At 40.8% G+C, this 22,380-nt stretch overlaps 1 protein-coding gene across 7 annotated transcripts in view; it reads right to left on the bottom strand.

Moving 5' to 3' along the window:
• The window catches only part of Dlg2 (discs large MAGUK scaffold protein 2), a 901,904-nt gene that overhangs the window by 6,026 nt on the left and 873,498 nt on the right, over nucleotides 1-22,380 (bottom strand). For all 7 annotated transcript variants that reach the window (XM_036186483.1, XM_036186442.1, XM_036186459.1 and 4 more), the window contains 5 exons: nucleotides 14,225-14,275; nucleotides 13,259-13,360; nucleotides 10,706-10,878; nucleotides 5,109-5,218; nucleotides 449-540 (listed from right to left, as the gene is read on the bottom strand). In XM_036186483.1, coding sequence (XP_036042376.1) covers nucleotides 449-540; nucleotides 5,109-5,218; nucleotides 10,706-10,878; nucleotides 13,259-13,360; nucleotides 14,225-14,275 — 528 coding nt within the window. The remainder of the gene's footprint in view (nucleotides 1-448; nucleotides 541-5,108; nucleotides 5,219-10,705; nucleotides 10,879-13,258; nucleotides 13,361-14,224; nucleotides 14,276-22,380) is intronic.

The following is a 22,380-nucleotide window of genomic DNA, read 5'->3' as shown; positions in this document are numbered from 1 at the left end:
AGTCTATTATTGGACTTGAAATAGCATTAACGAAAACATTTCCAAGTGTGTTCTTCTCATGTTACTGACTGAGGAGATAGGCCTAGAGGTCTTCAAGGCAGAGACTGCTGCCCATGTTGAGCCTTTCAAGTTTTCTGAATCTATTAGTGAGATAGTTTTGTGAGGTATCATGCCTACAATCTCCTTAATAGCAGGAGATAGCTCAGGGACATCTGCCCTTTGTGGTTTAGGGCCAGTGGAGAACTGGGAGTGAACTAATAGCTAACTCAGAGAGGAGACAATCCAGAACCCCAAACCAAACGGGCAAGGCAGACACCATAAAAAAATTACCAGGCAATCTCAACTGGAAGGTTTTGGGGCCTAGATTTAGCAGCATGGAAACTATTCTAAGTACAGTAGCAGGAAATTTGTCTTCTTTTCTTGTAGTACCAGGGCCAAGGAAACTTACCTGTAAAATATTCTCCAAATTCTTGTTCTAGCTTAATTGCCCGGTCATAGGTTTTCTTGGCTTGCTCCTCTGTTAGACGCTTATTCATCTCCCTGAGAAAACAAGGGTTTGATGTTAGGACACAAAGAGAATATATCAAATCCCCCAAATTTTAAAATGCATAGCAAAAAAAGAACCATGCAGGAGGGGGCATAGTTTAATCTTAGTAGCTGTTGAGGCTTCATTGAGGACTCATTATTGGTGGAATCATTTGAGCCAATGAGGGCTCCTTGCCAGGGTGTTCACTCTCTTGGAGGACAGGCATCATATGCAATATTGGATTGAAGCAGAACCTGCCTCCTTGTGATCTATAGTCCCTGGTTTGGTCTGTTTGGTCACTATGGTCCCTAAAGTGAGACTAAACTTTCTCTCCAGCAGGCCTTAGAGTATTTACATGAAGTGCTTGTATGTCGCTTGAGGTTCCGCTTCATCAGAACAGACTGACCTTCAACTACTTCTTTGTTGTATTTCTGAACCTAAACTTCCTTTGTCTGACTTTGAATAAATTTCTACATCTCTAAAATATATGTAAGATTCAGAATTAAAGACAGTTTTCCAGAAGTGATTAGAGGGAGGAAAGAGAATAGTTTCTCTTTGCATCTGGGTTTGTTAGGCAGACTATACCCGACATAACTAGGTTTGTTTGTTCTCAGGTCCTAACCTTACAAAAGGTTTAGTTTCTTGCCTTCATCCCTCTTAAGGTCTGCTCTTTACCCTCCATGCAAATCTGGTGAGCAAAACCACATAGAGCTTCTGGAGTGTTATGCTAGGTAAAGCAGACCCTTGAGGTATTCTACAGCTTTAACTACTCAACTTCTACCAATGCTGAGGCATGCCTGTAGTGACTAGAACTCTAAACTTCTTATTCTTATGACCAGATGACAACAGAAGTGTCTACTGAAGGTGGGCACTTCAGTAGACACAGAATAACTGAGAAGTGCTGGGGCCACAATATTTTCAAATAAGACTGTAATCAAGCAATCGAGGCAAATGGTGAGCTAGGATAGAGGAGCTTTGGTATGGATGGAGGAGCTTGGTATAGAAGGATCTCTAACATAGTAGGTGTAGGGTACAGTCAGATAGAAGGAATAGTCTCTAATGTTTATTGACAGAGATTAATTGACTATTTCAAAGTAGCCAATAGGGATTTGGAATGATCTCAAGTATAGACTTAAGTGATAAATGTTTGAGGAGTCTGACTTGACCATTAAGTTTTGTATTTATGAATCAAACTATTATACCATACCCCATCAACACATACAATTACTATTTATAAACTATAATATATTTAAAAGGCAACACCAAAAAAGAAACTGATGCCTGCTTGATTTTTTTCAGATAGAAAGATGACTATAAAAGAATTATTAAGACTTTTTCTATGACTTTGATTTATCATTAACTATGTAGATATGTTGTTTGAACACATGATAACTTAAGTGCTACCTAGTCTTAAGGACAAAGAAGGTAGGAGGAGAAAGGATATTTTTCTAATTCTCTCTACAATGTATTTATTAATTCCTAACCAGTATTAATTAGTGTTATCTTCCCAGGGTCTCTAGGCATTGAAAGTAAAGGTTCAACCAAAGGAATAGACATTTTCATTGGCTGCTTAGGTACATTTCTAAAAGCATCTGGGCCTTGCATGCCACTTAGGGGCCAGAGATCCAGGTTTGGAATGCTTGGACTTAGTCAATCCCTTTTCTATTGCAAGGAGCTTGAAGTAGGGAGGGGACATCCCTAAGGCTGTCTGTAAAGTAACCAGGAGTTCTAGAGTGAGAATGTAAGCTGTGTCTTACAACCACAGTCTGGCAGATGTCATGTTATACCAAAGCTTGGTATCCCCCGAAACATGGTTATATGAAGAAAGAGGTTGGACCTGGGTTTGGAAGCCACTGAGAGCTGAAGTACAAAGTAGATATTTCCTGAACCTTTGTTGCTATAAATAGTCTCAACCTATTCCTCAGAAATCATGCCTAAGCTTCAAGTTCTTTGAGGGAGGGACCTATGGCTTATTCATTAGGTTGGCTCAACACTTACTGAATGAGTGAGTGAAGGAATAAATGATAAGTGAGGCAAATAAACATATTTATACGTAGATACAAGTAGGGGTAAACACAATGCATCATGAGTGCCAAGCCATGAAAGACCGTTGGTGGTGGTAGGCTACATGGGCACAGGAAAGCTTCTCTTTGCTATGGGGCAGGTACAGAAGTCAGGAGGCAGCACATTAGGAAAACATCTCTTTCATACATGCCCTTGAATTTACGTTCCTCTGAAGAGGCAGCTGTGTGCTTGCTAATAAGCTCTGTGAATGATGCATGTGAGAAGTAATGTGTTTGATGGTGTGTCACTGTCTCATTGTGACAGCTGCCGTGCTTGTGTTCCAGCTGACCGAGCTTTGCTCCTTCCTGGGGCATGGGCAATTCCTGACAGCATTGCTCATGAGGTAAAAGCTCCAGGAAAGAGTGAACCATAAACAGCCAGCCTTTCTTTAATAATGAGATTGCACAGGGCTGAGTGCCATTACCACTGCAGTGGAGATCCATGAATATGGTTGCAGCAAATTATGCCAAAGACACTGTCCTCATTGTGGCATCTAGCCTTTGGCATGCTTAATTTTCCTTGGTGATAAGTGCCTGTGACAGGGCCCTAAGGCAGAACTAAATAAGTCATCTGGTAGTTATGGAAGGAGTAGATCTTCCACTGAGTACCAGATGGGCTGTCTCCCAGAGTCACACTGGACTAAATGTGCCATGGCTCTTGGCCCCTTAGGCTTTACTTCTCTGGGTGGTCATCAGTCCTGCTGTGAGTTTATGATGTGGATTAATTTCTATTTCTGAAATGAGCTTTTATGATGCTGTTCCCAGGAGGTGAACACGACTTTTCTCCTCTTAATGTTAATGTTGCATAGCTTTGTGTGGCTGTCTACAGATTATAAGTCACTTTTACATAATGGCATTTGTGGTCATTAGCTAAGTTTATGTAATACCCAACACAGGAGAAGTTTAACACGTGCTATTGGAGTAATAACAAGAGTACTCTTTTATCATCAGTACATAGTTTTCTATGTGGTAATTGTGCTTAATGTTTTCCCGTTGGCCTCCTAATTTTATTTACTTATCTTGGCAAAAATCTTTGTTTAGCTTTACTTCTGGGGATATACTCTTCTTTTTAGGATAAAACTCTGGTGATTTCCCCACAGATCAACTCTGCATTTTAGGTTATGTTAATTTTCTCAGCTGCCATTCCAACTGCTGTGGCTCAATTTGCAGCTTCAGCCTCAGAGGAGACCAGACAGGTAGCTGCCACCTTCAGAAAACAATAGCTTTCATCTCTGGGAATAAATACCTTCTATTTTTATAATCTTTCCATAAGCATAATTTTCCAGTGTGTTCTGTATGGTTCAGTCCAACAAGATTCTCCTGAGGCCTGCCTGGAGGCAGCATTTGAGCTAGGCTCTTGTAACAGATGCACTAACGTCATCTGGCATTCTCCTGGAATCTACTTATGTGTTTGATAATGATAAGATTGAATTAATGCTCCATAAAAAGTAACCTCATATCTTTTGCAGTAATACTACTATTTCCTGAGTACTTACTGTGACGAGGACTCTATGAGCCTCTCATATTCAGCCCTCTCTCTACAAGGTACATGTTAATGTCTACTTTATAGGTGAACATCTAATCTTAGGGAGCTCAGGTAATTTGTGCTGGGGTTATATGAGGGATCATTGGTAATGCAAAGAGTTGGCTCTTTTTCACATCTCTGCTGTGGCCTCTCTGCTACCATTCCCTATAGTAGTTTCATAGTTATGTTAGGTTGCCTAGAGGAGTGTTCTATGTAGGGTTGCCTAGATATTCTGGATCATGAATATCTGCCTAGTTTATTTATTATTTTTTGAAGAAAGGTATTTTATGAGATCTTTGGAAATGCTTTGAAAAAAAATCAGAACCATGCATTTCCCATGCTGACATATTTGCACAGATGTAGAGATGGGTATATTAAAGGATAGCTATAGCCATAGTCATGCACCAAAGAAGGCTGTTAAGAACCATGCATTTCCCATGCTGACATATTTGCACAGATGTAGAGATGGGTATATTAAAGGATAGCTATAGCCATAGTCATGTACCAGAGAAGGCTGTTAAGAACCATGGTCTGTATGTTTTAACAGAGTCAGATTTCTACTAAGAGTGATGTAAAATGTCAATGGAAAGATTAGGAGTGTTCTTTGTGCCCTCTATCAAAACAAAACAAAAAGCCCACATTTAAAGATTTACCTGTGAAACTGTTCTCAAAGTTAAGAGACAATATAAAAATGATAGTCACCTGTCATTTACAAAAACCAAAACCAGAAACTCAAACAACTGCCCCCTCCACCCAAAAAACTCTTAGACCAAATGAAAATATCAACAAATAGAAAATGTAAAGATTAAAGCAACTTGTAGATGATAAAGAATTACTGACTCAAAAAGTTTAATATACATATATTCAAAAGGGGAAATGCTTAACGATCAACACTTAGAGGCATTTCCTGCCTGTAAGCCTCTGTGACTAACTGCTGCTGATTGCCGCCTATTTGGAGAAGGGAGCTGTACGAGGACTTTGGTCCTACACTTACATCAGAGGTTCCAGAGACTTGGGCTTTATGAAGATGGCGATGGGATAGAGCTGGGCGACCTGTAACCGCTTAATAGCATTTCCCGATACATCAAGTATACAGTGTTTGCCCTGGTAGAAGGATAAGAAAATACCAGGTTAAAAATATCAAGAAAAATGGCCATGTCTAGTGAAATAAAATAAAGCTTGTTTTAGAGAAAAGTATGAAATGCTGGGTTTCTAAAGACTGGAAAAACAAAACAAACTCACTTCAAAGAGTAATTCTAAGTCTTTGAGGTAGGTATTACCGACTGCATTTTACAGGAGAGAAGACTAAACAATATTGACCAATGATGCAAAGTTCGTAGTAGGAAGATGAAATCCGATTCTTGAACTTGGGCAGAACTAGTGGTTGGAACAGAGCTTTCATCATTTGACCCTGAGTCAGTGTCAAACCTGTAAGAATGGTGAGCACAGGAGCTCTGAGCAGTTCTATACATTTGCTCAGTTCTTTTATGTACTCTGTCGTGATACATACGTGTTGGAAGCAGACACAGAAGCGTTACCTTCAGTTACATATGGTTAAATGCTGACTCTGCAGTGGGTTTGTAAACTTGTTTGTTAGCAGATAAAGAGCCTACTCCTTTACAGCACACCTCATTTAACTTGGCTTCCAGAGCTGTGGACGCTCAGTGCCAGGAGCTACTTCATAACATATTTCTGGAAAAGTAGAATAATTTGCCACATCACATTCTACCTCCTGGAGAGAAATGGCCTTATTACTCTGAGGCTGTGAGATCTTTCCACAAGAAAAAAGGCATTTTTATGTAGATAGAAGCAGTCCTAAATCAATAATACAGGGAAAATTCATGTTGTCTGTACAAAATGAAGAGTCCAGTGAACACTTGAATGCTTATGAGAACTACACCAAGATGCTTCATGCCTTATCACTTAAGTAATAAATTCCAAGTTTGCTCTCTGTGAAGTGCACTGGGTACACGGAAGGTGTGAGTGCTGTTTCATCATGTACTAGCCAGTATTTTTTCAGTTCACACAGGCCACGTTACATGTTCAAAGAGAGCTTTCCAGATTACTGATTAGAAATGGTCCGTAAAGCTTGACAGATTCTTAACTACTGGGAAGGAGAAGCCAGATATCTTCTAGTATGTCATCAGACATTAAACTTCCTAATGTTGATAGTTAGTGAAGACATCAATTATATCTCTTAATAGGGTGCAGCATGGTATTTCCATACATGCTTACAGTGCACTGATCAAGTATACTCTTTCTACCCTCCTAATCACACACCTTTTCTCTGCCCTTAGTAATTCCTCTTCTTTCAGGTCAATATTATTTAACATGAAAGAGAATGGGCATGTAGTACTTGTCTTTGTATGACTGGCTTATCTCACTTGTGTAATATTCCCTCATTCCATGCATTTTGCTGCAGATAATATGCTTCCATTCTTTAGGGCTGAAAAATATTTCATTGTAGTGATTATCTATCTATCTATCTATCTATCTATCTATCTATCTATCATCATCATCATCTATCATCAGTCATCATTAGATTTTCTTTATTCATTTGCTATAGACACCTTAGCCATTACTGACATTGCTACAAGCACCATAGACCTGGGAAAATATCTTTGATATGCTGATTTTACTTCTTTTGGATCTATAGCCAGCAGTAGGACAAATAGTTCAGGTAGCTCTAGTTTTAGGTTTCAAGATTTATTATTATTATTATTATTATTATTATTATTATTATTATTATTGGTTTTTCAAGACAGGGTTTCTCTGTAGCTTTGGTGTCTGTCCTGGATCTCGCTCTGTAGACCAGGCTGGCCTCAAATCCACAGAGATCTGCCTGGCTCTGCCTCCCAAGTGCTGGGATTAAAAGCATGCGCCGCCACCACCGTTCAGCAATTTATTATTTTTAATTATGTGTATGCATGGGTGCCTGTGTAGGGGTGGTATATGCACGCCAGTGTAGGTGCTGGCAGAGGTCAGAGGTGTGGGGTCCACTGGAGCTGAGTTACAGATGGATGTGAACTATTTGACATAGTGCTGGGAACTGGACCCTGGTTCTCTACAAGAGCTGCAAGTGCTTCTAACCATGGAGCCATCTCTCTAGGTCCTGGCTTTTTTTTTTTTTTTTTAAGATTTATTTATTTATTTATTTATTATGCATACAATGTTCTGCCTGCATGTATGTCTGCAGGCCAGAAGAGGGCACCAGATCTCATTACAGATGGTTGTGAGCTACCATGTGGTTGCTGGGAATTGAACTCAGGACCTCTGGAAGAGCGGTCAGTGCTCTTAACATCTGAGCCATCTCTCCAGCCCCCTGGCTTTGGTTTTGAAGTACCCCACACTGCTCTCTGTGATGGCCGTGCTAAGTTCACAGTTCCCTATGGAATAGCTGATTTCCTTTGTCTTTCTACCCCCCAGCACTTGTTTACTTTTTTCGTAATAGTCATTCTTATTGGGGTACAGTTCAAATGGCTTTGATTGGTTTTTCTGACGTAGTCACCATTTTTAACGTATATTCCGGTCATCTGATATCTTCTTTTGAGAAGTGTCAGTTCACACCATTTGCCTAGTTAAAACTATTAGTCATTACTTGTTAAGCCATTAGAGTCCTTTATACACACGTTGGATATCATCTCTCTGTCAGATGACTAGCCGGGAAGTATTTTCTCTCATCCTATGGGTAGTCTCCTTAGTTGATTGTTTCTTTTGCTGCGCACAAACTTTTAGTTTGATGGACTCTCATCTACCAATTTTTAAGGTCTTGGGCTTTTAAGGCTCTATCAAATGTCTTGAAGTTCCTCTGCCATTTTCTTCCAGCAGTTAAAGAATTTCTGGTCTTACATTTAGGTCCGTAACCTACTCTGAGGGGATGTCTGTACAGGATGAGATGAGATTAAGTTTTAGAATTCTGCATAAAGGTCCCCAGCTTAATCAGTATCCTATATTGAAGAAAGCATCTTTTTCAGTATTTTTGGTACCTTTATTGAGATGTTCTTTGTCTCTCCTTAGCTGGCCCCTCTTACTTTATAGCCCAGGCTATCTTGGAACTTTCAATATTTCTTGAATGCTGAGGTTAAGACATGTATCACCACACCTGATGGTGTCTTTTCTTAGGCTTTGTTTTTCTCTTTTTTAGCTTCTGTGAGGCTAGTCTAATGGTCATGAATACCTCAGTGTTTCCTGGTCTTGCTGGGTATCCATTTCTCCTTCCTTTTTAAAGGCTGATCTTGCTAGGTATTTTTTTTTTTTTAACTTTGAGACTTGGGCTGTCTATCTCACTGTGTTCCCTCTTACACTGTAGATTTTTTTTTTTTTTTTTGAGGCAGGGTTTCTTTGTATAGCCTTGGCTGTCCTAGAATTAGCCCTGTAGACCAGGCTAGACTTGAACTCACAGAGATCTACCTGTCTCTGCCTCCCGAGTTCTAAGGTTCAAGTGTGAGCCAACAATGCCTAGCTTTACTTTTGGTATCTTGTGTACAATAGTCTGTGGTAAAGACTGAGTTTTGGTTATACTTATTTCAGGGCCCTACAAGCTACCCATCCTTTTATGTCTATATAGTTTTCTTCTGTGCCCTCAAAATTTTTCTCCCCATCTCCTGTGCTTTTGAAATTTAGATATTTGTTTGTGTAACGGCTCTGTAGATCTTCGATACTCTTGCCATTTTTCTTGTTTGATTTTATTTCTTTTGTTTATTTTTAAAAATTGTCTTGCTGTTCATTTAATCTTTATCCATTTGATCTAACTGGCTGTTGAGGCTATCAAATTTAGTTTCTGAAATTTTTGAAAATTATTTTATGTATTTGATTGTTGCCTGGTAAGCAATAGGTGTTTCCTCTGGCACTGTTGATGCTGTTACTATCAATGATGCAGGGCCCCTGTGGTGATGAGGTTCTAAAGCATTTTTCCTCTAATCAGTGGTATGACCCCAGGTCTTGCATGGGGAGAGGGGATGGCAGAACTACAGACCACCCTCTGTGCTGTTCACTGCCAGTACTGACAAGGTGGCGTGGTGGTCGCAGCTGACTGTTGAGAGCAGTAGCAGGAATCATGGTGCTCTTTGCTTCTGTTTGAGTGATGGCGCCTGCCCAGGAGCAGGACCTTAGCTAGAGTTAGCCAGTGTTCACCTTGAGGACAGAGTTGTCCTTTGCTCATGTCACAGCTGGGGCTTTTGTTGTCATCTTACTGTGCCTGCCCTGGAGTGAGGATGAGTGGACGTGAATAGATGCAGGCAAAGTTTCTTCTTGGTGCCCCTAACCTTGTTTGGTCAATGTGACAGCATGTCAGAATTTCTCAAGCACTGCACGTGCCTGCCTTCAGTCCTGGCACTATCATGAAGCCACACACAAAACAGCACATCTCCTAATAAGGGCATCGTTCTCTTTCCTGTCTGTCTCAACACCTATCCCTTACAGTGCAGGTCATTCAGGAGGCTTAGGTCACAGGCCCTCTGCTGGGTTAAACTGACTTCACAGGCCAGCCACCCCTAATTCATAGAGTAGAATGAAGTGGTGTTTCAAGAAAGGAGAATGCAAGATTTTCTGACCCCTAGAGGAGTTCAATCCAGACAGTAGCTCTGTTCTCTAAGTGGCTCCTGGGCCTGGCATGTTGGATGTTTTCTGGGGGAAAATGTGAAATCTTTTTCCAAAACAAGGCTATGTATAGCATTCAGGCTATTTGTCTAAATGGAATTTTCCTGTAGTAGAGTTGACAGCATCAACAGTACAAGGGTTTGCTGAGAAGCTCCATTTAACGTTAACAACAACACCCCCCCCCCCCGCCCTGGCTTTGGAGATGCTGTTGCCAAGATGTTTTGTTTTTGTTTCATGCTATTATCCCAGGTGAATGCATGGTTTTCCTCTTTCTTTCTGATTTCCAGTTTTCTCTTACCCCACCTTAAAATGGAACTATATACCTATTACTTTGGGTCTCTGTGGAGGAGGTGAATTGTTTAAATCATCGGTATATCAAAAGGGGGATTAACATCAAAAGGAGGGAATCACACTGAGTCAAACAGAACTATTTTCCTCCTTTGGATTATCATGTCTTTATATGAGATAGGATCCATCTATGGGGCAGGTCTGAAAGCCACAGTGAAGTGGTTTCCTATCTATTCTCCCTTCAATATTTACCTCTTTTCTATGCTTCTGATAGTGTCAAGAAGGGAATTTCAGCATCAAGTCTAAGTCAACTTCTAAGTCAAGGTTTCTGGCAGCAACAGGCTGAACTGTCTTCCCATGAATGTCCCTTCCACTAGGAGATGTTAAGTTTTCAGGGAGAGAAAACCTCAACTTATCCAGGCAACTAAGGGTATCAAAGATCCCTTAAAAATAATCAGTCCTATTAATCTCAGTTAGACAGTGAGCCAAGAACAAACCAAGTCCCCATAAGCCATAGGCTGTGAACTGTCTGGGTTAACGAGTCTCCCCTCTTCCCTTCGTCTATAAGTCAGTCAGAATACAGTGATATTGCTTTAAGGCAATTCTCTCCATGGCTATTAAGATGCAGTCAGGAAAGAGCAATGAACAAAAAAGTTTACTACCAGAACCTTCTTTAGCGAGTTGTAAGAGGATTGGTAAACGTACCCTTTCTGCTACAAATCTCACAGACTGCACACTGGTTCCATATAAATTGTCATTGTACTGGCCAGCTTCTATAAATTTGTGCTCTTGGATATCTTTCTCCATTTGTTCTCTAGAAATGACAAAGTGATAGTCTCTGCCGTCGACTTCGTAGTCACGCTTTGGCCTCGTAGTATCTTTATAAAAGAAGAAACAGTGAAGAAGTAAGATGCATTGTTAATTATAAACTTCTTTTCCATCTAATATTTTCTCCACTATTCCTTCAACACAGATACATGGATATGTGTCATATGTAATATGATGGGCCATGACATAGTAATGAGGGCCAGTCTTACCTTCCCATATAAGCAATGATAGAATAGGACAAAGTACAAGAAATGGCTTATATCAGGTATCAGACAGTAGACAAGGCACAGCTGTAATTATAACAAATGAGAAACTTGTGAAGGAAAATTTGTGTTTATCCTTCCTATTTGCCTTGATACTGGTTCTAAATGGAGAGTCCAGAGGCTGCTTAGTGTTAGAAGATACTGCAGTTCATATAAAACTGGGCATTTTGGGGTGGTAGAAAAAGCCACACATCTAGCCATACCTAGAAGCCTCCTCTAGGCTGGCTTGAGGCCAGCCTTCAGAAATTTAAAATCAAGTTACAAATACAACAAGCTGATCTGTCAGTGTTATTGCTTTATAAAAACAAAATATTCTATAAGGGTAGATAACAAAATCCAGACTCTGAACAATATCACCTCACACTTGAGTGTGAGTCTGCACACATGTGATTCTAGCATTCAGGATTCAGCAGCAGAAAGGTCATGAGTTCCAGGCCAGTAGGGTTAACCTAGTGAGATCCTGTCCCCAAATAATAATTGCCTCAAAATACGTAGAATACAACACATAGAACAAAATAGGTTATAAAGATATAAATCAAAGATGTGAGAAAATGTGCCATAATAATTAGGAGGAAAAATGGGCATATAATTATGAGTATGTTTAGGTACTTAAAAAATTATATATAGTAAGAGAATCATAGTTGAGTGGGACCAAAAGTCAGCAAATCTAGCAATTTTATGTTAATGTTTGTTAAGGTAACAAAAGGAAAACAATGTAGTATGCAACTTAGAAAGTTAACATACATCTAATCTTGGAGTCAGGTTTTTTTTCTAAATATTATCTTAAAATTGATCAAAAGTTAAGATAAATTTATCCCCAAATGTATTGATTACAGTAATTTGTAACACAAATCCATAGTATCATAAAGGAGGGGAAATAAAAAATGCCTACAAATTTTTTAGTGAATATAGTTATTTTAAATGGTTACATAACAACTTAGATTTATAATTAAGTACATGAAAAATGTATTGGAAGGAAGAATGATTTTGTTTCTGGATATTATGTGGGGTTCCTTGGCTAACGTTTTTTAGAAAATTTTCCAAATTCTGTACCATCAGTGCGTACTTCCTTTCCAGAGAACAGTGCTAGTAATGAAAACTAGACAAACAGGAAGAAAAAGGGAAGTGTGTGCCAGGTAGAAGGGCGAGTTACAATGATGTGTAAGGTTCTGATTCCCCCCTCTCAAATAGCAGATGCTGTGAACGAGCCAGGCTTTCCTTTGCCCCTTCCCACCTGAAGACATTCTTAGGATCTGTTCTACCTCTTCCCAGAGTCCCTTCGGGAACCTTGTCCTGAGGTTCAGCAACCTTCCCTGCCCTTTTTTAATCTGTGTGCTGCATACATGGAATTCCTTCTTTTTTTATGACCCTAGGTGAATTAACAGTATTGAAATGTTTGAGATATTTGAAATTATAAATCTAAAACAACAACAACAACAACAAAAAGCCCACAGATAAGAGCTATTTGTTAGGATTAGATTTAAGAGTCTCTCTCTAATAATGCCTTGTCTCCATGTACAGGCAGTCTTTGTGCATAGGGAAAGTGGAGAGGTGTGGTAGTGGTAGTTTTGAGGAAGGTAAGACAGACTAAATATACAGGCTGTGTTCAGAGGGACTTGGAACTCTGTCTATAATCTCAAGGCTTGAAATCTATAGTGGCCTACAGGATAGAACACACACACACACACACACACACACACACACACACACACACACAATCTTCCGATAATCCAGGACTATCAAAGCACAAGGAAAGACAGCTTGGCTTGAGTACTGACACCCTGGGCTAAGTCATCCAGGGCGATTTCAATGTGAGATTTTGCTTATGATCATCCCTGGTCTATGGATGAAGATGCTACAGTGGTATTCCAATCACTCTAGAAGGACCCACTGGGTTTATAAATAGCATGTTGTCTTAAGTGCTTGGGGAGGTTCCAGAAGGTCTTGCTATCTTCTGGAGATGAAAGCCAGTTTTTATCAATAGAAAATAATATGTGGCAGCCCAGTTCAAAAGCGTCAGGCAGATACACTAAATTGGGTGCTCAGATAATAGGCAACAGAGGATATATGTCATCACCAGACACTCTTCTTTGAGGGGCAGGATTACACTTGATTATCCACCAAGGACCCAAGTGCTGGGCCCAGAGAAAAGAAAAATGATACTTACGAGGCACACAGGAGCCAAATTTATCAGGAAATTCAGATATCAAGTCATCATTGATTCGATCCTTCATAGGGCCCAGGATAATCACTGGCCGGGTGTAGTTTACTGCAGAAAGGAAAGGGAGATGCCATTGAGGGAGACTTCAAACCCCACAGTGTGGATGCAGTCTTGCCCCTCTGCAGAGGTGATTCTTCAGGGCAAACTGCCAACAACTAATATATGCTAAGGTCTTCACTTGAGATAAATTACCCATAAAACCCTGTATGCAGAAATAGTTGTTGAACCCTCAGGATGTTGATGCTATTGATTTCTGGAATTTACTAACAGGGAATAGAGCAGTTGTAGCAGCACTAACGAAACGAAGGCAGAGCTCTGCTTCTTCTCAAGGTTTACCTCCCCATGTCAAAACACCTGGATTCAGGGAGCCTTGGAGAAAAAAAATCCCAACCAGCTTTGGGCCATTGTTTGAAGTCATTGTTAATAGCAGTGAGCCCTCACGTATCTGTACTTCTTTTCGTCTACCTAGACTAGCTGTACTCTGATGGAGACTTCCTGAGTGTTTTAGAACGTAGTTTAGTCTGTTTGGTACAACTCCCCATCTGATGCTTCAATGTTCTCTGCAACCTCTCTGCCAGCCCCCACTGCCTCTGAATGAATGTCTGCAGAAACTCAGAGTCCTGGAGCAGTCTGCAGGTATCCTGGCCCTGAGGTCTGCTAGGAAGTCCTTTTCAAAACTGGGCTAGCATCAGCTTCCCTGGAGTTGTTCTCCATCAGCCCTCTGGCTCAGGCCCGTAAGTGATTTGGACATGTGCCTTCTTATTGAGGCCATGCCTCTCAAGGACTATTCTGTCCTACCCCCACTGGGAGCCATTACTGAGCCTGGGTCTGGCACAGCTGAGTATTAAACTGAGTTTGGTGTCATCTGTCAGAGCCTGGCTATCAGGAACTTGAGTGTGCCAGGAAACTTACTTTCCTGCCGTGTGACGGGCTCATAGGAAAGAATGAGATCTTCTTGTCCTCCTGGGAAGAGAAGAAAGGAAAATTACAGTTGACAAACCACTAGCCGCACCTGAGAGCTACAGTTCCTGCTCCAAAACACAGGAAACACACAGCGGAGGGTTAATTTTTCTTGCACTCTCTCCTTGAACCATTAAAAAATTCCTCATCCTCATAAAGCTCTAGTGTCTGGTTATCGCAGTCATAACTCAAAGTAATAATAGGCTGCTAGCTCTCTGCAGTGGCAATGATCTGAGAGAGTGCTTTTTATCTGACCTTCGAAATGGAGTGCCATGCCCCCACACCAAGCATTTCAGATAAAGCCATTTTAGAAAAGGGACCATCCAATAATTTCATGCTACCTCATCAGAATTTCTGATATTTTTAATTCACCTCCTATTTTATTTTCCTAAGTATGTGGTCCAAAAGCAAGTGCCTATTTCATTTAAGACATAGAGACTTTGTCAGAATATTATTACAGCGTGCTAGAGGTTCCAATCTAACACTGAGTCATCAGGAATCTGTTGTTGGTCAGTTAAATTATATTCAAACTGAGGACACTGGGGTTATAGCTGTGGGGCAGAGCATGTGTTTAACATGTAGAAGTCCCTGCCTTCAAGCTATGGTCCCCACTGTAAGTTAAGAGGTATGTCCAAGGCTATTGGTTAAGATTGCTGCCAACTCATGCCTGAGGCTTCAGAATGAGAACTAAGGGAAGCAATGTTGTAAAAATGCCAGCATCACCAGCAGCATTTACTGCATGTCCTCTGCTTCAGGGTGGGCCTTGAGTCAACAGACTACTGTGGAGAGTAAGTTCAGCTTTGGCAATCAGTTTTAAATAAAATTTATACACTGGATCAACAAGGTGGCCATGGGGTTGTCTCAGTTTAGCTGCAAATGCCAAAGGTTCTGCGCCTGTGTTTGCACTGGGTTTAGTATTGATCAACCTTTGGTGTAAGAATAGGTTAGGGATATTGAAAACAGACCAGTTCTGATAGAGGAGACATTTGAGGAGGAATGGGATGGGGGAGGGTGGTCTTTGCCAAGGCCAAAAGACAGTGAACCTCATTGTTCTATACTATACTATACTATACTATACTATACTATACTATACTATACTATACTCCACTCCAGGGTCTATGGGCTGTCCATCCCAAACATATTTAGTATGCAATACCAGTTTCTCTTTCCTAGCTCCAGCCAGGGGAAAGTGAGCTGTTTTCATGAATGGTGGGAACTAAATAGATGGTTGAAATACCTGCAGTTGATTCAGGTAATTAATTATTTCATGTTTGCCATTGTGGAGTACAGAGGCCTTCTATGGAGCCTTGGTAGTATTAGTATAGGGCGAATGTGGTTTTCTTACATTTTCAAGTGTAAGAAATGGCTGCCAACTTAAGTCATGCTTTTCATCTACCCCAAAGAGGACTTGTTGTTGGTCTTGGCACTGTGAGGCCACACTATATCCTGAAGGCACAATGAGACTTGGCATCTCTCCTCAATGGCACCTGTCCACAGCTGCCCTAGAAGTGTTTAGGAGGCATCCTTATGTATGAGAAGGGGACTGGTATGAGATGACTCAGAATTTTATGTATTTAGGGAAAGAATGATTCCCTATGAATAAATTAAACTACACAAAACCAGAGTTTAGATGTTTAAAAAAGTGACTGCTGCCAAGCCCCGGTCATTGGTCTGGAGATACAAAGAGATCATTGCCATTCAGGTGGGTGGAGGTTTGTGGAGAAAGAGTTTGAGGGGCAGTAGCATGGTTCACTAATGTTAGCAATGCCGTATTACGACTCTATAGGGAAGTCTCGGTAAAAGAATATGAAAGGAGAAACCTGATAGCGAGGCAAAGCTTCAGGTGGTGATGGATGTCAGAGTCTGCCCTCTACACGGGCTGTTCCATGAAGACAAAAGCAAAGCTCCATCCACCATTGTGACTCAGGTGTTGTAAGATGCTAGAGAACTCACACCATGATTTCCGTTGTGAAAAACAAGATGAGTAATAAGCTCAAAGATAGGTTCTACTCTGCGTGTCTGTGAATAGGATTGTTTCATTTTGGAAAATCCAGTTTCCTCTAAATAAATGCAACATGTCATGCTTCTATTTGAATCTCTTTCCAACCATCTTGCAGATCACCCCAATGGGATCTTCCAAATGCAAATCTTAAATAAGACATCTGATGGCAGTCTGTATCATTTGTGGTTCTGAAAACCAACACAAGCCCAGCTTTGATGAGAGAATTGTTGGTCCATGGCTCTTTGGTATCTTTCTTATAGAAAGAACTGGTTTTCATTCAGGCATCCTTTATGAATCCTAATGCTTGTGGTCCTGTGCAAACTATGTATGCACAGGAAGCTTCTGGAGAAGCCGTGAAAGTTGAGGTTATGTAAGAGCTATGAATTCAATATTTTATGCCAATTTTCATGCTTAAGTAAAAAAAAAAAAAGGCCCAATGAGTAGAATAAAAGAAACAGTGTGGGAAGAAGAAAAACCCTATAGCAATGAAGAGAGAAAAATCTATGTCTTTATGTCATTCTGCAGGACACAAAGAGCTTTCCTTTCCTATCCACTGGCTACTTGTTTTCATAGAATGTCTTAGGTAGTTGGTACTCTGGTGACCCACTTTATAGATGGAGAAGCTGAGGTTCAGAGAATTTGATGAGGCTCCTTTGCTCAGTTAGTAAGTGGCAGAGCCAAGATTTAAATCCACATCTGTTTTTCGCTGTTGAGTCTATCATACTATCTCAGGAGGGCGAGAGATGTAGACTTCTCTGTGGCACTTGCAGTGAACAAAGGGAGTGGGTCAGAAAAGAGGGCAGGATGGCAGAGAAGACCAGAGTCCATCTGTGAACACCAGTGCTTCCACTTCCTCTTGCTCTCTGTTGATATATCATCTCCATAGTCACCCTTAGTAGTTATTTTTTCCCCTTTTTCTTTCCTCACAAGAGTTTTGCACTTAGAATAACAGCTGGCAGAAAGTACAAACTATTCTTGGTCTTGTTTTGGAAACTTTGTGGCTGACAGTGGGCAAGCAGCACACGCCGTGGGGTTTGCAGCTGCCAGACATTGGCAGAGCTGCTCCTAACAGACTCTGCACAACATTGGGTGTGTGAATCAAGAGCCAGGCACAGTGAGATGTGGTGAGAGTGAGACCCCCCTCCCCCATGTGCCGTCAGGAATGTGAAAAAACAAAGGAGGGAGGAGGGGCGTGGGGCCTGTGCTGGTGATGTTGGATTTAGTATTCTAAATCTAGTTCTTAGGGCTCGCACCTGATGGCTATTGAGAATCAATCTACTTCCGTTAGCACTAGGGCAGGATAGACTATGTGCTTCACAGATGGTGGGTATGGAGCACATGGTGGTGTTCTCTGTTCTGGGCCCTCAATGGGAATTACACAGTAGTCACTGCCTGAAGTATTGATGAGCTGCTGTGTGACCACAGAAGTTGTCTATGTACATTTCTTAATTTTTCCTTCTTTTATTAGTCTGGATGTTTTGCCTGCATGTATGTCTGTACATACTTGCATGCTTGGTGCCTGTGGAATCCAGAAGAGGGTGTTGGATCCTCTTGGAACTGGAGTTTTAGGCAATTGTAAAACTCAGGTTTTCTGGAAGAATGGCTAGTGTTCTTTACTACTGAGTTATTTCCCCAGCTCCTCCAAACAATTCTTCAAGCAGCTATTTCCAATTGGTTCCACTTGATATTTTGATTGAAATCTATTTGTTAGCTCAGTGTCTCCATAGGATAGTTAGGAGATTAAATTACTTAACCACCAGAAAGCCCTCACAATCAGGCTTAGTAAATAGTTAACACTATAAGCAGTGTTAGTCTTTTCAACTTTCCTGAGATTTTTTTCCCCTCAAGACAAGGTTTCACTGTGTAGCTCTGGCTGCCTGGAACTCACTCTGTAGACCAGGTTGGCTTTTAATTCACAAAGATCCCCCTGCTTCTGCCTCCTGAGTGCTGGATTAACCACTGCCCTGCTAGTTTTAGTCTTATTAATCTGATCAGTGGTATAGAATGCTTGCAAAGTACTGGATTAAACAGCAAGAAGCTGGGGTTAAAAACCACATGGTACAGTACAGAATGTGGGAGGGCCAGAATGACAAGGTCTCATTGCAACTTCAGAGCAACCACTTAGTGAGGTGCACAGCCTCTTCCAGCTCTGACGCCTCCTATGCAAAGTCGGCTACCCAGCTAAGACCTCCCTAATCATAGCATCATTGCAGAAGTCAAATGAGATAATGAAGATGAAAGAACTAAATGCAAGAAGGATAATTGTCAACTCCCATACAACCGTTATGTGTAAACAGCTTGATGGAGCTTTGAGACAGTAGATCATCAGCTATGGAGGGTTGCCTGGTCCTGATAATACCTGGTTGGTATTTATTGCCTCACAATACAAGGGCAATTAGAAGGTATATACAGAAAGGCCAAAAACATGAGCCTTAACTTTACTACTTTACTGGCAGTAAGAAATATGGAACTATTCAATAGTTGAGGTTTTGAAATAGTATTTCACATAATTAGGCAATATCTTATATCTTATTAATTAATTATACTTTAGCTGCTACTTAATATTGTTGGACTTGAAAAATATTATTCTGTAATGCTTGATTTGTTATAGCAGATGTCTGAATTATGTTGTAGAAGTGGAAGCTTGTAGGCATGCATGTGTAAGGCTGTATGTGCAGGCATGCATGTGTAAGGCTGTGTGTGCAGGCATGCATGTGTAAGGCTGTGTGTGTAGGCATGCATGTGTAAGGCTGTGTGTCTCCAGAATGCAGTGTGAAGGGTGCTTTGTGCATTGTGCAGCACAGTAGCCTTGGACTATTTTGTATCACCCACTTTTTATAAAGCCATCCTGGCTCCAGATTGAACAGGCAATGTTTTCACAGTGGCAAAGAGCCTTTTCACATTTGTTTGTACTGGTATTCATGAGACATAAAATTAGTCTCAATTATAGCAAAAGCCAGAAATTCACTAGAAAAAAAATACAGCCTATTTTGATATCAAAGTTGCCTTTTCTGGAACACATGTCTAGGTCATACCTCTGTCTTTTTGGTGTGACATGCCCCTCCCAGAGTTCCTTTTTTCCTTTTGACATGTACTCTGCTTTCCAAAGCTTAGTGCACAGGTCACTTCCTGTCTGGAAGTAGTGTGGATGCACCTTCTATCCTAGAGTAAGATTTTTATCCTGGTCCCTACAGTTCCTGTTTCTGTTATTAAGCTCTCTCTCCTAGTACACGTGTAGTGAGATCCAGGCTTGATCAATTCTCATACTGGGTTTTAGAGTACTGAGAAATGGGACCTTGCATGGAGAAGCTGCCAAATGAATCAGTGAATGTAACTTGGCTTTGGAGGAAATCTTGCATGCCTGGTCTTGTAAAATCTGAGACCCCAAATGTAATGATTACACTCCACATCACCTTACTAACATCATGACTCCAGCTCCAACTCTCTCTCTTCTCATAGGTAATTTATGGCCTATACAAGTGCTTCCTTCATTCCCTCAATAAATATTTGTGTGCAGCTACTATTTGGGAGGGAAAAGAATGATTGGTGTCATCCTGGCACATCACCCCAAGGGCTCAAAGTTGTGGTCTAAATTCTGACTTAGTGGTTCTGGAAAAAAATTCCAAAAATATAATTTCCAAAGAAGGTTGTACACCCCATAAAGAGGACTGGAGGACAAAGCATGCATTTTCCTTTTCTCTAGCTCTATCTACTGGAGGGGAGCAAAGACCTTGAACATGGAAAACTAAAGCAATTAGTGTCTTGGTCTTCATGAAACCAAACAAGTACATCACATTTCTCCTCATGAAAGACCAAGAGTGGCTCACAGAGTCAGAAAGGTGAGCTCATTGGCTAGTTCTGAATTGGAACACATAGGAAACAAGAGGCAATTGTCTCTGCTGCCCTTGGGTTAATGGTAGGAGTAGGAAGAGCACAGCCATGTTGAGCATAAGGACTCTGGATCTGTCCATCTGTGAGAGTCAATGGAACTCATCAATTTGACAATCACGCACCTTTAACACTCTGCCTGTGCATCTTATCACAACTTTGTCATTCAGTCTTTGGTCCACGTCACCTTCCTTTTCTGATCGTCACCATTACATGACACCCTTCCCTGTCTTGTGTGTGTGTGTGTGTGTGTGTGTGTGTGTGTGTGTGTGTGTGTGTTAGACTGGCCACCAGTCTGCTTCTTTAAAACCCTACTCCATTCTAGGTTATACTTACTAATTGGAATGATTTTTGTAAAGCACCATACTATAATGGAGTAGAATAGGGATGCCCCAAACAATTTTTCTTTTAAATTAATATTCATGCAAAAGACAATACCAATTTCTGCATTGGTATTTATTTCTGCGAGTCATGTATTGGACCTGCAGTTTTCTGACACCCTTAACAATTGCTTTTTGGGTAATGCCTTTTATTAAGGAGTGCAAGTCAATATTAAAGATAACATAAGGACCCAGTGGTAATAGGTACCTATATAAGTCACCAAAGACACAAGTAGGCAGCAAGAAACCATGAGGCCTGATTAGAAGGATGAGCTTATTGTCTGGTGAATATTTCCATACACTAAGCAAATGGCTTGAGGTGACCAAAGAAAGACAGAGAACATTTTAAAGTAGTTACCTACCTTTTCAGTTATGTTTTGTGACCTAAAAAGTTTTGAAAATTCTTTCAGCATTAGATGAAGCGTTTTCATCAATTTTCCAACCATCCCTCAAATAAGGTTAGACGCATAGATATGCTATGTGTCTTGAAATATTAATCAGGGAGAAAGTGATACAAAAGACACCTGTTTTAAAAGGAACACTGTAAGTTAGAAATGCTTCTGCTCCAGGAGCAGAAGGGAAAAAGGCGAGGAGAATAGAATCATGGCCCTCTCCCTTCCTACAGGGGGGTTAAATTGATTTGGGGAACAGAATGTCAAAATCTCCATCATGAGGTCGCAACCAGCTGAGGTTCAAATTGGTATTAGAAATATCTGCGCCTGCATCCACCAATCATGTTAGGGTCCACTGATGGCCCCTGAGTCATTTGTATCTTTCCACATCAAATGCTGATTTCACTTCAAGCCATTTGCTTTCGAGGATGACAGAGAGAGAGAGAGAGAGAGAGAGAGAGAGAGAGAGAGAGAGAGAGAGAGAGAGAGAGAGAGAGAAAGGCAGCAGTTGAAAAGAATCTGAAATGATGACCACAGGCAATGGAGGCAACTGCAGAGAAAGGAAGCACAAGGCCAAGCAGAAACTTACGGCAGCTACTTTCGCTATCGCTGGCATTAGAGGAGACGTGTTCTGCAAGGACAGCACAGCACATTAAAGAAGGGTCAAGCGTCAGAGAGCAGCCAGAAGGGAAAGGACACACCCATGCAAAGCTACTGCAAATGGGAGCAAAGGGCCAGTGAAAGGCTGCGGAAGAGTCGCACTGAGAGAATCCAGAAGACAAAGATGAAAACTTTATTGCCAGTTTGCACAATACTGCTGTTTCTTCCAGCAAATACAAAAAGTACCTTTAGTTATCACACAGCAAACAATGGCCACCCAGGTGACGTTCTATCTATAAGTGACACATCCATAGAGTTCTGATTTTTCCAGAAGTTGTGAAGGACAGTGTGTGTCCGCTGGTATATAGGAGATTCTCAGTATTTTTAGCCCTTAGTTATTTTGACTCCAACTGATCCCTGGAGTCCCTTTGATTTTTCCATTTAAATACTTTGCAAGCAAATCCTCAGCTGTAAAAGGGATTTTTGAAGCTCTTTCCTGCTTCAGTGAGTAGAAAATATGGGAGGAAGCAACAAATCCCTGAGAAACGTTTTATGACTTAGTTTTTTATTCTATGATTTTTCCTTGAATAGATATTAAATTCTGGGAGAATAGAGCAGGCAGAACATGAATGGCCTGATACTCAGTGCAGGATCTGGCATGAATTATGGTTAATTCATCCTGAAGGTCTTGGCTAACAGTAGAGATACGTGTGTTGTTCATCTGAGTTGATCGTATAAAACTTATCAACTTCTTCACATGCCCCTGCACTAGAACGCTATATATATGACTACTTGGCTTTCAGCTGTTTGACGATACTTAAGAAAGAAGAAAAGAAAACACATTAT

This window comes from Onychomys torridus, chromosome 1 (assembly GCF_903995425.1).
Source record: "Onychomys torridus chromosome 1, mOncTor1.1, whole genome shotgun sequence".
NCBI classification, from domain to species: domain Eukaryota; kingdom Metazoa; phylum Chordata; class Mammalia; order Rodentia; family Cricetidae; genus Onychomys; species Onychomys torridus.
Note: the sequence above shows the minus strand (reverse complement) of the source record. Positions and strands in the feature narration are given on the sequence as shown.